Source organism: Pteropus vampyrus, unplaced genomic scaffold (assembly GCF_000151845.1).
Source record: "Pteropus vampyrus isolate Shadow unplaced genomic scaffold, Pvam_2.0 Scaffold140, whole genome shotgun sequence".
In the NCBI taxonomy this organism is placed as follows: Eukaryota; Metazoa; Chordata; class Mammalia; order Chiroptera; family Pteropodidae; genus Pteropus; species Pteropus vampyrus.
Genome location: NW_011888921.1, coordinates 1,473,144 through 1,487,454, shown reverse-complemented (window position 1 = coordinate 1,487,454; position 14,311 = coordinate 1,473,144). Strand labels below are relative to the sequence as shown.

The 14,311-nt window shown below is 35.6% G+C and overlaps 1 protein-coding gene across 3 annotated transcripts in view; it reads right to left on the bottom strand.

Moving 5' to 3' along the window:
• TMEM117 (transmembrane protein 117) overlaps positions 1-14,311 on the bottom strand; it is a 393,255-nt gene that overhangs the window by 61,423 nt on the left and 317,521 nt on the right. For all 3 annotated transcript variants that reach the window (XM_011368176.2, XM_023535458.1, XM_023535457.1), the window contains one exon: positions 7,576-7,735. In XM_011368176.2, coding sequence (XP_011366478.1) covers positions 7,576-7,735 — 160 coding nt within the window. The remainder of the gene's footprint in view (positions 1-7,575; positions 7,736-14,311) is intronic.

Sequence of the window (14,311 nt, the reverse complement as noted above, 5' to 3'; positions counted from 1 at the left end):
CTTTGCTATGGTCACCATGTATATTATTTAATTCGATAAACATGACAGTCCTGAAAGGTATGAAAAAGGTATGGATTTTGGAGTCCAAGAGATTGGAATTCTTTCTGCTGAATCTACACTGCATCTGTATACCTTGGGCAACTGTCATTTTCCTCATTTGTAAAATTATAGATAATGATGTCAATCTTATGGGGTAGGCTGAAAGAGATCAAATAAAATAAAGTGTGTCTAAGCATCCAAGACAGCACCCAGCATGTAGTAAGTGCTCAGTTAGTGCTAGCCTTTTGTTTTTCTTTCTGCCTCCCGGCCCCCTCTCTCCCTCCATCCCCGTTTTCTTCCTAGTTCGATTGTGTTTCTACCGCCCCAATTAGTAGCTTGTTCCTCATTTACACTATAAAGCATTCTGGTATTGAACCCAATCTCTAGTCTAGACTTTGAGCCTCTTGTTGTGCAATAATCCCCAAACTGCATGTCCAAATCCAGACTTAATGGACCTTTGGCTTAGAAACTGCCTAGCAGGGCAGTGGCTTGGGTCTTGGAGGACCCAGGTTCTGAACTGGGCTCAGGCACTGACAACTTCATGACAGCAGGCTTCCGTTGTAAATATCAAGATGTAATCACATGGTTCTAAATGTTTCTCCTACTCTAAAATTCTATGATTCTAAGATATTCTTAAAGTTGTTTGTCTAAAAATGGCTGTATTTCATTTCTTATTTTAGGCATGAGTTTAAAATGCATGTTCTGAATTACTGGGGTTTACTGTACTGGCTTTCATGACCTCTCATTACCTACAACATTTATTTTTAACTTGTTCCTTAGCTTTATTATTGTATCTTAAAAACTTAATAGAGGAGCTTATAAAAATATCTCACATCTTGACGTTCCATTAAGAGTAGTTACAAAGTATTGGCCTATCTATACTGGGGAGAGATAAATGTCTATCAGTTGGGCTTACATTTAGCTTCACCAATAACATTCTGACCTGAAGAATAACCAAACTTGACGAGTTTGAAACCTGTCCCAGAGGAGCCAGGGGCTCGAAGAAATGACTGTGTCAGTCTTCAACACTGCTCTTTTTATAATCATGTATAAGTGGTATAATGACAAGTGATAACTGCTATACATACATGACTTCCAGGGCCAACCATGGTACATACACACAAAGATAGGCTGAGGGCTGGAGGGGACCTTCTTTAGGGATGGTGATCAGGCACTAATTAGTCCCAGGCACCTGGAACAACTATGCATCCATTGAAAAAATAAAATTTAAAGGAGTTATGTCTTGCTACCTCATGTGGCTTTAAAAAAATTATTGCTCACATGCAATAGCATAGAATTTATATCTTCCCAGTTTTTTAATCATGTTCTAGCTCTTTTTAAAAAGATACCTCAGGGACTAGAATATTTAAATTGGGATAAAACTTACGATAGATAAAATGTCTCTATTTTCCACTTGCTTAACCAGATCTAATAATTCCTTCAAGCTACATTCTTCCCACATTATCCATAAAGACTTGAGTGATCTCTTTTGCTCACAATAATCCTCATAAAACTAATGCCTGTTTCAATATTGTGATCTATATCATAAGTTAACTAGATTATTCGTTTCATTTTCAACTGAGTGTGTTTCTCACACCAGTATCCATGAGTGGTTCCTAAAATTTTTTGCTCAATAACCCCAGTGCTTCCAGTTCAACTAATACTTTCTAGTAAAATTTTCCTGTTATCATGGGTCACCTGCCAAGACATGTCCTCTGGCACCTCTTAGAGAATGCTCATTTGGCTAGATTCATCTGTGCTGCATGTATACAATTTCCAATGGTAAGTCTGTCTATTACTTAGAGGCCAGTTGCTGGGGCTACTAGTAAATATGTTGAGGTTCCCCTCTGTGATTCTCCCTGAATAGTCTGTCTTTGCACTGGACCAGCAGTGATGTCAGACACACAAAATAGTGACAGTCAATAAGGTTGAGATTCAATCTCTTAGGCTCATGAAGACAATTGGCATTTATAGTTAATCCAGGTAATACTTAAATTGTAAGCCCTTGGGACCTATAACAGAAATTACCTTTACTGTGTTTTCAAAGAGGAGTGTAACCCTTGAGTAAGAAAAATGAAGATGTAAAAGAGTTGTGAAGAGGAGTTTAAAATACTTTGAAAAAAGTTACATCACGTATTCCCAAATCTGAAAAACATGTTAAACCAGGTGTGCAGCCATTTTAACAACCCTTTCTTTCAAAGTAGCCTGTAAACAAAATCCCCTAGAATAACTTATTCTGAAAATATGTCAACTTGTCGAAACACCATGGCTGTTTAATTAAAATAAGCTCATGCTTGTTGCTCTGCCCTGTGTTCTGAAGTGATTGATTTTACTTTCAATAGCTATGACCTCTAAAAAAGTGCTCTACTAAAATCAGGTCATGGAATTTTAAAATAAAGTCTATCGAGTCATAATGTCTATTTTTTAAACTATTCAACTTACTTTTGAGAACCATGTGCAAAACAGAAAACAAACACATTTTAGATGTTACAGAGTGAAATGTTGTAGAATGCAATTTTCATAATTAGTTTTTCAGTATATTAAGAATTACTTTTCAGAAAATATCACTTCTCTGTAAGTGCTTTTCAATGAGACTAAGAGTCCTTTTTAACACTTAATGGAGCAATTTATTCATATTTTTATTTGGATATTTAATATTTGTAAGATCATAATTCAATGGAAATGAACTAATCTAATATTATTGATGGTTCATTCTCCTGCTGTCGGTAAATGTTTTACTTCTTTAAAAATCTCATGTTCTTTGGCTTTTTTGAAATAATGTTATGTTCATTCCTTTGTTCTTTCATTCGGCAAAATATTTATGGTGAAACTACAGTGCACTGAACATGAGTTAGCTGTGGGAATAAAAAAATTGAAAAAATATATTTCCTCTCCTTGAGGAACTCACTTATTACAGGAGGTATGTAGAGACATAGGTATGAGGGTACTAGGCAGGTACATAGATAAATTACAAGAAAGAGAAGTGTTGAAAAGATGTATCAACAGTGTGAGGATTCCACACACACTGTAGGATTTTACTGGCTCCTCAACTCAACTCAACTCCCCCCCTCAACTCACACACACACACACACACACACGATCTCCATTGTTCTGGCTACTCGCCTCTGCTCCTCACTTCTTCCTCTTCCTCTTTTCCCTCTTTCACTCTCTCTCTTCCTGTATATTAAAAAGCACAGAACATTCTTTATCTTATAAAGAGAAACTTCATCTCTTCTAAAGCCTTCATATAGCAGCCAGATCCTGGGAGGGTGGGAGAGATGAATTTAAAATATAGCAAAGGTAGCACTGTTTACTTTCTACCTGAATAATTCTTCTAAATAAAAACAGTCTTCCTAAAACATCTCTACTTTTCTACTCATATTTATTCTATCGAATTGTGAATTCCTCTATGCAACTACAAACTCCTGTGGGCTGTGTCACTGATCTTTGATCTCCTTTCTCCTGTCCTCTGTTTCTAGCACCTGATGTGATGCACACTAAGAATGAATTCGTAAATGTTTCCTGAACTTAATGGAACAAAACTGAGTTTTTACCTTGATGATTATGATGCTATTCCCAACTGGAAAAAATATTCTTATTCATTGTTCTGCCTTTTCAAATCTAGCTGCCTGCCCTTCTACTCTTGCGTCTTTGAAAATTTCTCCTACTACTCTGTCTAGCCTGGTCTCTGTCTGTCTGTCTGTCTGTCTGTCTGTCTCTCTTTGGTGAACCCCTAAGACACTTTTTTTCTTTGCTTACTCTATGACACATCATATTTTTAACTTTTATATACATTAGATATATCTTTTCTTCAATCTAGTGGAGGAGATGAATGGGTAGGATATAACTGAAAATTAAATGTCTACGTAATAAACTAAAGGTGCATAATAAAATCAGTGCCATAATTATAAATACTAAAAAGAATTTGAGATAAGATTTCCTTAGAGGGACGTGTTTTTTATAATTTACTTCTCATGTTTTGTAGTAATGAGTGATTTATATGAGTTATGTTATATTTTACTAGCATCTGTTTATGCCTTAGTGCTAGAGACTTAACTAGATCTCTAGAAAAATATGATACAATAGTTTTCACAATAAATGTAGAAAAATCCTGTTTAATGAATATTCACAAAAACAAATAATTATACTTTCTCTAAAAGTGTTCAGAATCCACCTACTAATTTTTGTTAAAATAAAATCTTTACAGCAGCAGTACCATATCCTAATGGTTTCTTTCTTTCTTTTTTTTTAACCAAACATTAAAATATCTTTCAATATTATAATCTGAATTTTCCTACCATTAGAAAAGCCTAGCATCAATTGCTTTTAAATCATTTAAGTAATTTTAATGAAGACAAATCTTTTAGTGAAAGTACTCTCTCCATTTCCACTAATTTTGCTACTTTTCTATTTTTCTTTTGTCTGAAATATGTGGATATGGGATCGATTAGATTCCAGTTTAGTTAGTTACAGACTTAATAGGACATTTCTGCTATATATTTTTAAAGCCCTTGAGTACCTTCTGGGGCTCTGTTTCCTTAAATTCACTCTCTTACCACTTGTGTTAGTTCCTGAAACTTCAACGTGATGCTCCCCAAAGGGGACAGAGTTTGCAAGAGACTCTGTGCTGAAATGCCATTTCTTTATCCTCATCAAGCAGTTATTACTCTGAACCTACTGCTGCTGCCTGAGGGAAATGCTGTGCTAGGGAGCCTCCAGGGATATATAGTTATAAGCTATAGTTCCTGCACTATAGAAAATACTGATTTGCAATCCAGGTACAAAGTGCTACAGAAGGAAATAATCACATGGTTGTAATGAGAGGGAGCTGAAATGGTCCTCAGTGATAGGGTCTAGATGAGCAGAGCAGAAGAGAGATACATCTGGGGAGGAAAAAGAGGCTCACAGACATCCTGGAGTAAGTGTGCTGTGGTCAAGGGCCAAGCAACAAGCCCTTTGGTCTGGAGTAGAGCTAGAGCATAGAAGACGTGGGAGAAAACACAGCCAGGGCCAGACTGTGGAGGGCACTCAGAGAGAGCTCCTGAAGTCTGGACTTTATTCTTGGACAATGAGGAGTCACTGACTATTTTGGGCTGAGAAGTGGAACGTACAACATGGCATTTCAGTTATTAAAGTTATGACGGTGAACTGTGTAAGGTATATGGGACAGGGACATCTAGTGGCAGAGGGTTCCAAAGGAGATTATTTAATAATAGTATAGAGATGAGTCAGGACTGGAGTGGTGGCAGAGAAATGAGAAGGAAGGGTTAGGCTACAAATCAATAGGCTTGGCTAGCTGACGCAGTGTTGGGGAGAGAAAAAAAGAGTTGAGAGACTTATTTGGGGGCCTCATTTTTGACTCCTCTTTGTATTAGACACCTACTAATTAGGTTGTTGAGGCCCAACCTCTCCCTCCTCTTCTTTGGGACTGCCTCACTCCCAGACAACTCACAGATGGGCAAAGAACAATACAGTCCTTGCAATCCCTTCCCTGGTAATCTGGAATTAGGCCTGACACCTAGAGAATGGTCTCCTTCTGAGGAGTTGGCTGTGTCCACTTTCTTCCATGTGAACTAGGAAGCTGAAAAAGCTGCTTTACCATAAGAGAGAAAAAGGCAGAAACGGGGAGGGGGCGGGGAAGATGAGAGGTAAAAAAGAAAAGCTAGGTCTTGGTTCTTTGTTACGTGTGTCCCCCAAATGCAACTGCATCCCTCCCCTAATTGTGTAGGACATCTTTATAACACAGTAATATGTTCCCCCTTTGATGAAGCTAGCTTGGCAGGGTTATTGTTACTTGTAGCCAAAATGGTCCAAATGGATATATTCCTCAGCACAATTCTCTATCTTCAATCAATTTGTGCTCTGGTTACTTTCTGAACATTTCAGCGCTTTAGTAGTCAGTAAACATTTTCATGCCATTTCCTTCTTGTAAAATGTCTTTCTCTTCCCAATCCTGCTGACTCCGCCTGTATAAATCCTATCCTTCCTTTCTTCTATCTCTCTTTTTTAGGTACTTCTTGAGTGAGTCCCTAATATCTGTAAATTGTAATGTTACACTCTCCCATTTCAAGTCCCTGATTTTACTGGACATGTTGGAAGAATAATTAAAGCTACACAAATAAGGTAGGAGGTAGTGGATGGTAGTAGAAAATCAGGAAATTTGTGCTCTTACATATACAAATTTAAACAAATTCACAAGGCGGTGGTCTACTTATCTACTAGTACCTTTGACTCTAAAATGGGTTTTAATAGGTACCAGTGGCCACTTGACCAAAGCAGATATTTCACATAAGGAAGTATATTAATTAGGAGTATTAGATGAAAGGAGCTAAGAATAGCCTTTAAACAAGCAACACATGATACATTATTGCATAAGTGCTATAAATTCAGTTTTATAAATATTCAGAGGAAGTCTTTCAGCAAGTGAGAGACAGATTTAGAACCTGCCAATGATTCCTTGTTCAAAATCCAGGGCCTTCTCCACTATTCCAAATTATCCCACAGGAAATTAAAAAAAAAAAAAAAAAATCAATATTTAAATGAGAAAAAAATTCAATTCTATGTCTTTAAATAATTTTCAAAGCAATAATGTATTTTAAATTATCATCCATTAAAATAGTTTTTATATACTCTAGGAACTGTTTTTCTCTTTTAAGACACTATAGGATATCTCTTATACAGGCCTCTCTTTAGCCTTAGAAATGAGAACACCAATCTGCTGTGACATCTCACATAAATTTGGAACACAATAGAGTATACTTTCCCTTCGGCAATGGCAGCCTTTGTTCTAGTAACTCACAATGCTTCGAGAGGGAAAAATTCAAAATTGCCTTATGAAAGCAATAAGAAAATGTCTAGCAAATGGACATGTAATGAGCAAGACAAAGTGCCTAGAAATAGTTCATGTCTCTTTCTGTCCCTTTCAAAGGACACTCCTAAGACCCTAAAGCAGTCACACCCGAAGATTAAACAAGTAGCACTGGTTAGCTCTTGCATAAACAACCTCTTGCTAAGCAGGGCAGAAATATCGTTCATATGAAAATGGAAGAGTCTCTGGTGAATACTGAAAGAAAGTGATGATTTCCATAACCAGAAAAAGCATTTTTACATCATTCCGTTTTTCAAATGCTATAAAACCTGAGCTGCTTTGGTAATTGCTTATCCCTGTTTTGCTGGCTCTGTATCATCCTCATCTCTGCAGCTTTCCATTTACGAAATGACAAGGGGGTCTTTCGTGTTTTGTTTTGTTTTGTTTTCCCTGAAGCCTTGGCAGGAAACCACCATGCTGTATGGTTTCTAGGGGCCCACCTTGAATTGTTCATACAATGAATTTTCGGTGCCCCTCTCATAAAAGCCCAATTGGTTCATCCTCCCAGTAGAATTGTTGAAAATATGATCAGAGAAGGCCCCATTAACAGCAACCGTGAATGATGCTCTTCTCTAGCTTTATGCAGCCTTTTGTTGTATAGTGTTTTTTAAACTGAGAACAAAGCATAGAGCAGCTTCAGTGAGAAGGGGAAATACAAAGACACTTACCTGCATTACAATAAGGAGGTCAAAGACCAAGATGAAAGAAGCCAGGAATGCTCTAGAAACTTCATCACTAGGCAGAAAACCCCGATTCAATTTGTCCCAGCTGATCCAGTCAGTTGTAATGACAAGTACAACCACAGAAGTCAGAGTGAAAAGAACCGTCCTGCAAGGAAGAAGAACTCATTAGAGAACCTTAGACATAATAATATAGACAGTGGAGAGTGCATGTTTTCTGTGCTATATTAAATGTCTATCCCTCACCAAGTAACAACCCTAAGGTATATTCACCAAAAGGAAGATGAAAAAAGAAATAAATTAAATGCTTTCTTTCAAAAGCAATTAGAAAGCAATATGATAGCATCTCTTCCAAGATTTTCCCTTTAGGACATTAAGATGATTCTAGAACAAATAATTAACAACAAAAATATTACAAATGACCTTGATTAGTGCAACTTGTTACAAAGGGAACGTTGGTGTGTAGCTCTCAATGCACGTACGTCATTTACTGAGAGTAGAAGACATGTGTAGGTAAGAGCATAAGGCAAATGGCGAGTAAGTAAGGAAGTCCTTTGATTCCATTTTTGTTCTACAAAAGAGAGGGATCATTAGATTGGTCCCATCATCATCTCTGTAGCCTGACAAGCTCCATAGAGGAACCATCTCTACATGCCAACAGTCTAGCCTCCTCTCCATATAAAATTCTTGACAGAGATAGCTTGTGGCCTAGTGACCTGTCTAGGTCACACCATGTCTGATCGCACGTTCTTTGTTATAAGATACAAGGGGCCTTAGATTTTCTTTTATATATCTCTGTAGCCCCTATAAATCTTGCATAATTGTATGTAGATGAAATTCAATAAATGTTTGTTAAAATTGTAACAATTACCAATTAAGTTTTTTATAAAAATCAAAAACTACATAAATTAATCTTTAATGTTGATATTTAAAATAAATCTGAACCATGGGCCATGAAAATTTAACCTGCCAGAGAATTGTCCGTAACATAGTTAAGCGTTTGCTTTAGAGCTATACTGGTTTCTGGATACTGTTTTGAATTGTAAAAAGAAAAAATTTTGAAAAAATTGTAATCTAAAGGAAGAAAGAAAAGAAAGAAAAAAGGAAATAAAGAAAAAGAAGACAAAAGAAAAGAAAAATGGGAGAAAAATGTAAAAGTAGAACAATACCTTAGAAGGACACATACCCATTTTGGCAATTTAACAAGCTTCTTTTGTCTCTAATGTCTTATAATAATTGATATTCAAAAAAGAATAACAGAAACTATCTTAGAATTCTCTTTTAAATTGAACAAAGTGCGAATTTTTAAACAAAATTTGGGGTTTCTTTTTATAGTATCTTATTTAGAACAAGTTATATTTTGATATAATGGATATAATAAGCCCCTCCTTAGATTCTCACCTCCAGTGAATAGAAAATATATATTATTTACTTTAATTTTGGAAAGTAAAATCTCTAATAAAATTTATTCATTTCATTTAAATTACAAACTTTCAAAAGAATTTGACTCATGAGCTCCAAAATATAAATTACAGATTGTCTCTACTACTGTTTAGAATACCTTTGATCATTTCCAGAAATTCAAATGGATTAAATGAGCATGAGAAATATTCTAAATAATTATTACAATTCGACAAAAAGAAAATGCAAATATTATGTAGTTAAACATAAGGATAATAAAACTGTAAACAAATTTTGCTCCAGGTTAAGTAATTTGTTTGTGTTTTTGTTTTTTTGAGTTTGAGAAACTTTAAGCAAATCTGAATGAAATTACAATTTCTTTTGTCAGCAAGGAATATAACAACATCCATGAAAGATAGATAAATATTGATTTTTCTTCAAACCTCTTTGGGTAGCAATGGTATTGCCTCATTATGCTTGGCTTTTTCACATGATGTCCCACAAGAATGTTATATACACTTCCTCAGGATGCGCTGAATGGCTGAAAATGTTAAGTAGTTGGGGCCCCAGTTCCTTCAAGCTCCCTCTTCTTGCTTCCCCAGCCTCCTTCACAAAGCCTTTCACCTCTCTGCTGTCCAGCACTACAGTGTGAAACCCTGATGAAACAAGAGTACTCCAGTACCTCACTCCAGCTCCACGGCCAGCCTCCATTCCATTTGTTGGAGCCTGTGGTCTGACAGGTAAGTATTTTTAACATCACCCTTGCACTCTCACAAAGAGACACCTAGAAATTCCTTTTGTGAGCACAACTGATTACATAGGAATGCATACTCTAATGTTACTTCACTGGTCTAAATATGTAATTTGGTAATGTAAAATTAAATACTCATTTAGAGGAACACTGTTAGGTGTCAAAATCTGAGAGTTTGGAATTAGTATCTGCTGAGCAATCAGAAACCTCGTCTAAGATTTATAAAAAAGTTATGCTTATTCGTGCTAATAATCTCAGTATGAATGAAGTCATTAAAATTAATCACTGAAACGTTTCGGTATCTGGAGTTTATCTTATGCCTGAGCTTCCTAAGACCAAATATGTGCCACTTCGTCTCTCAGCTGTTTGCTTTATTTGATATATTTCACTTAATACAATATATAATACTCTTTCTAAGAGCTTTTCATAGGTGTTTTCCAGGCTTTATTAAGCACTTCTGTTTTGACAAAGAGTATTGCTGCAGATCTCAAGAAAAAGTTACTGGTTATATTTTATTACTCCGAAGGGAAATTAAAAGAGGTATTTTGCCTGATGTTTAATATTTAATACTACAAAAAAGAATAAAAATGGCAATTATTAAATATGAATGCATACAGCTCAGAAAAAGAGCCCTAAAAATAAAGTCTCAAGAGAATGGAAAAAAAAGAAAAGCGAAAAGGGGACCGAAGTACATTAACTGGTTATTCGACTTCCAAAATTATATCCAGCACCTTATCTAGATATAGCCACAGAAGAAACGTGTTACGTGTGGTTTGATTTTCTGAGCCACTTCTTACAAAACTGATAGTCTACCATGCTATGATAATTCAGCCAAAGACACCAGTTTAAAAGAGTCATGACTCGGGTTATACAAAAGCAATCACTTTCATGTAAAGCTGCTATAAAGGAAACAGTAATACAGCAAATTACTATTACAATTATGTGCCACTTACGATGTGCCAGGCATTGGTATAAGTGTGTTACACAAATTAACTTATATAACCCTTACTACAATCCTATTATCACCATCCCCAATTTATAATTATAGATACCGAGTCATTGAATGTTCAAATAACCTGACCTGGGTTACAGATTTCATAAGAACAATAAAATATAAGATAGGTGATCTAAGATGATTCAAACCCAGGCTGACGTATGACAGTCTGTGTCATATCTATTGTACACATTGCCTCTCATAGAAAGCACCTGAATATTACCCTTCTGTTACTATGTTTGTAGTTACTATGTAGTTAAGATTTCATTTATTTTCCTTTTTTATTGTAAGTATAAACTGGAAAACTGTCATATAGAAGCACTTAACAATGAAAAGTAAAACTGACAGAGACTGACAATGACTGACAGGGAACAGCTAAAAGGAATATTTTCACGGCAGTGGAAATGGAACCTCATGGAGGCTGACCGTTGATGCTACATCTCTGGGTTTTTATTTAAGCAATATGGTTGAAAAAATGTTTACTCTGGACCATGCTTCTTGGAGGGTACCAGCTTTTCTTTTTAAGAAGCATCCCATTAAATCGTTATCTGGATTATTTCCTTTCAGGCTGCAGCCAGCACCAGCAGGACATTCTGGCTCATCAATTTAACTGTCTGATTTCTGGCCACCAAACAGAAAGAACTCATACATAATTATCAGCTTGAGTGGTTAGTCTCATTTTCATGTTTTCAAATTTCCAATTTGTTTGCTTTTCCTCAGTTGTTGCTAATTCTTCTTAGATTAATAGGAATTAGAATGTGAGACCAAGAAGGGTTAACAGAGCTTTTCTAATCCAAGGACTCCAAATCTCTGGGTTGGGCTCCTGGGAACAACAGAGTTGTAGCTAAGTAAGTGTGAATTTATATGTGCACTAAGAGTTGTCGGTAAAGTGAACAAATAAAATGCTTCCAGACGGGTTTGGGGACTTGCTAATTTCACACAGACTGCCAGTGACTGAACTACGATGAGAGCATAGATCTGCTGACTCTAAGAAGGACTCGTTCTATAGTAAACCACTTTCCTCCCTCAGCTAAAAATTCTGCAGATATTCTCAAATATTTAGTATCATCTCGATCTCATCTGGAAACATACTCATTTTACAGTCTACTCAAATGTCATTTATATAGAGTGATCAGAGACAGAGTCATATAGATAATCCCCAAAACACAGTTTAATTCATAATCTTAACTATGACATCCTAACTTCTGGATTTTTAAAAATATTAAACTTCCATTTTAAGTAACTAAATTAGTTACTATTGTTTTCTTTCTTTCATCTATAACCACTTTAAGATAGACATATCGCAGAGCAAATAGCCTGCAAGCCGACCTTAAATCAAGAGAGAAAACAACTGGCATTAGGTCTTCTCTATGGGCTAACTCACTTAGGGCTAAGTATCATACAGCTTCATTTGGATTAAACCAGGCAGTAGGAATATGTAGGTCCTCCTAACTAATATAGTATATGTTCAGTCAAACAAAATTGACAAAATTTGACCATGTTTTATCCTACTAAAAACAGCAATTTCATGTGATTCAACATAATAAATATGCTTTTATGTGTTTTAATATATTAGCTATTAATCATGCTTTAAAACATTTATAATCTGTGATTCCAGTCATAAATATCATATTTCTTTCTTATCATGCTGCACAATTATTTTAACATTGAAAAGGAAATAATAATCACTTTTATTTATTTCTAAAATACTTGTGTTAAAATGTTGGAACTCAATCAAATCAGATCATGTTTTATAATTTCTTATAGCAAAATCAAAATCTGTAAATCTTATTAAAAATGAAAAGTTTAAGATTACCACTACAATAAAATAATCCATGGATTTAGATAGCAAATTTAATTTTACAACTAAGTTATGATATAGTCTCATATTTCAAGTACTAAACACAAGAAATTAAATGTGGCATGGCAATGGAATTTAAAATGATTTAATACTATAATTTCTAACCATGCTGTTTAGAGCGGGAAATATAATAAGCAGGCATAAGCAGAAGAGTGCTCCCCCCTTCACTTTGACTGCAAACCTGAGAGCCAGTTCAAATACCCAGTGCCCCTCTGAACACTAAGTACCAGCACACATAAGTCACAGATGGCCATGAGAGAATGCCAACACTTTTCATTTTGCTTGTTTTAATTATCAATGTTGCAAAGGCAATTCTGGGAGAAAAACAATCACCGCTCGGGTCCTCAAGCCATATTCATCCTGAAATATGTGAATTTACTCAGCACTGTAGCCTAGCTGATGAAGTCAAAGTTGCTTCTCAGAAAGTCAGTAAGTAAATGGCTTTGCATCCTGGTCACTCTTATTCTTGAGATCAGGAAGCACTGAAGGAACACAAGGTAATATTTGCTATGTAACCTAGTGAAAGAGCACGGATTCTCCATATGGCTATTAAGTAAATGCCACTGCCAGTTCTTGGCCAACCTGAACATATTCGTTAAGATAGGATCCCTGAGAAAAGAGATGCAGTTATTAACTCATCTTGTTTGTGGCTCCATTGGGATTTGGAGTCTATAAAGAAAAAATATTAGACTTTAATGTTGTCCATTAAATGATACGTTTATAAAGATATTTATCTTTATATCTCTCTATTACTCCTTGAAGAGAAGTGCCCTGAACACAGCAGAAGCTCAAAAAGCACTGAACAAATTGAAATGAAGAAACAACTTGGTAACTCTTTTATCTGAAAGGCCATGAATGAGGTCGCTGAAAAAGACACCTCTGGATTGGGGCATTTGTCCATGCAGATTGTAATTTGTGTGAACGGTGTCCTGATGTTATAATCTATGTAAACAATGCCCTTTAGAGTTCTTCAGTGCTCAACCATTGCGACTTGTGTAGGATCCTGGGCATGAATAAATGAGTCTCTTTAACCTGGGGTAGATAATATTCATTTCCTACCCTTCACTAAACTCAGGTTCCACAGCAATTGATGGTACTTCTGCCAGTGTTTATAGAGCTTCTGAAGAAGAGGCCTACATAGTACAAAATTAGACTGGCTGGACCTAACGGGCATATCAATCCTGTGCGTCTCTCAGCAAACCCACTAACCCAATTTTTCTTTCTAATGAAAATTACCTTGTATATTCTAAATAATTCACCAATTCAACAGAGTGAAACATATGAGATATACTCTACTAATTGTTATCCTGGGTATAAAATATTACCACAAGTTAAGTAATGGAAGTGGTAATAAAGATAGAGCTATAGATAAATGCCCATTAACTACAAATAATGCCATTAAAAACCATACTCATTATTGCTGATGGAAATAAAATGATAGCTATGATACTTGAAACATACTTTTGATTTTTAAAAATGCAAAGTAGAAATTTTAAACTAAACATACCAAGTTACATCTCTTTCCAGTTAAATTTGCTTTTAAAAGAAATAAGAAATAGGATCTTGTCAAGTAGGGGTGACCAGGACAAAAGTACGCTTTGATTTAAAAAATAGGAGGAATTAACATACTGGGTTAATAATAAAGGTTCAAGTAAAATTTTGTCTTTGTTAAAGCCAAGATGTTTACATAAGTCAAAAGCAAGGCCAAGAGTATGTT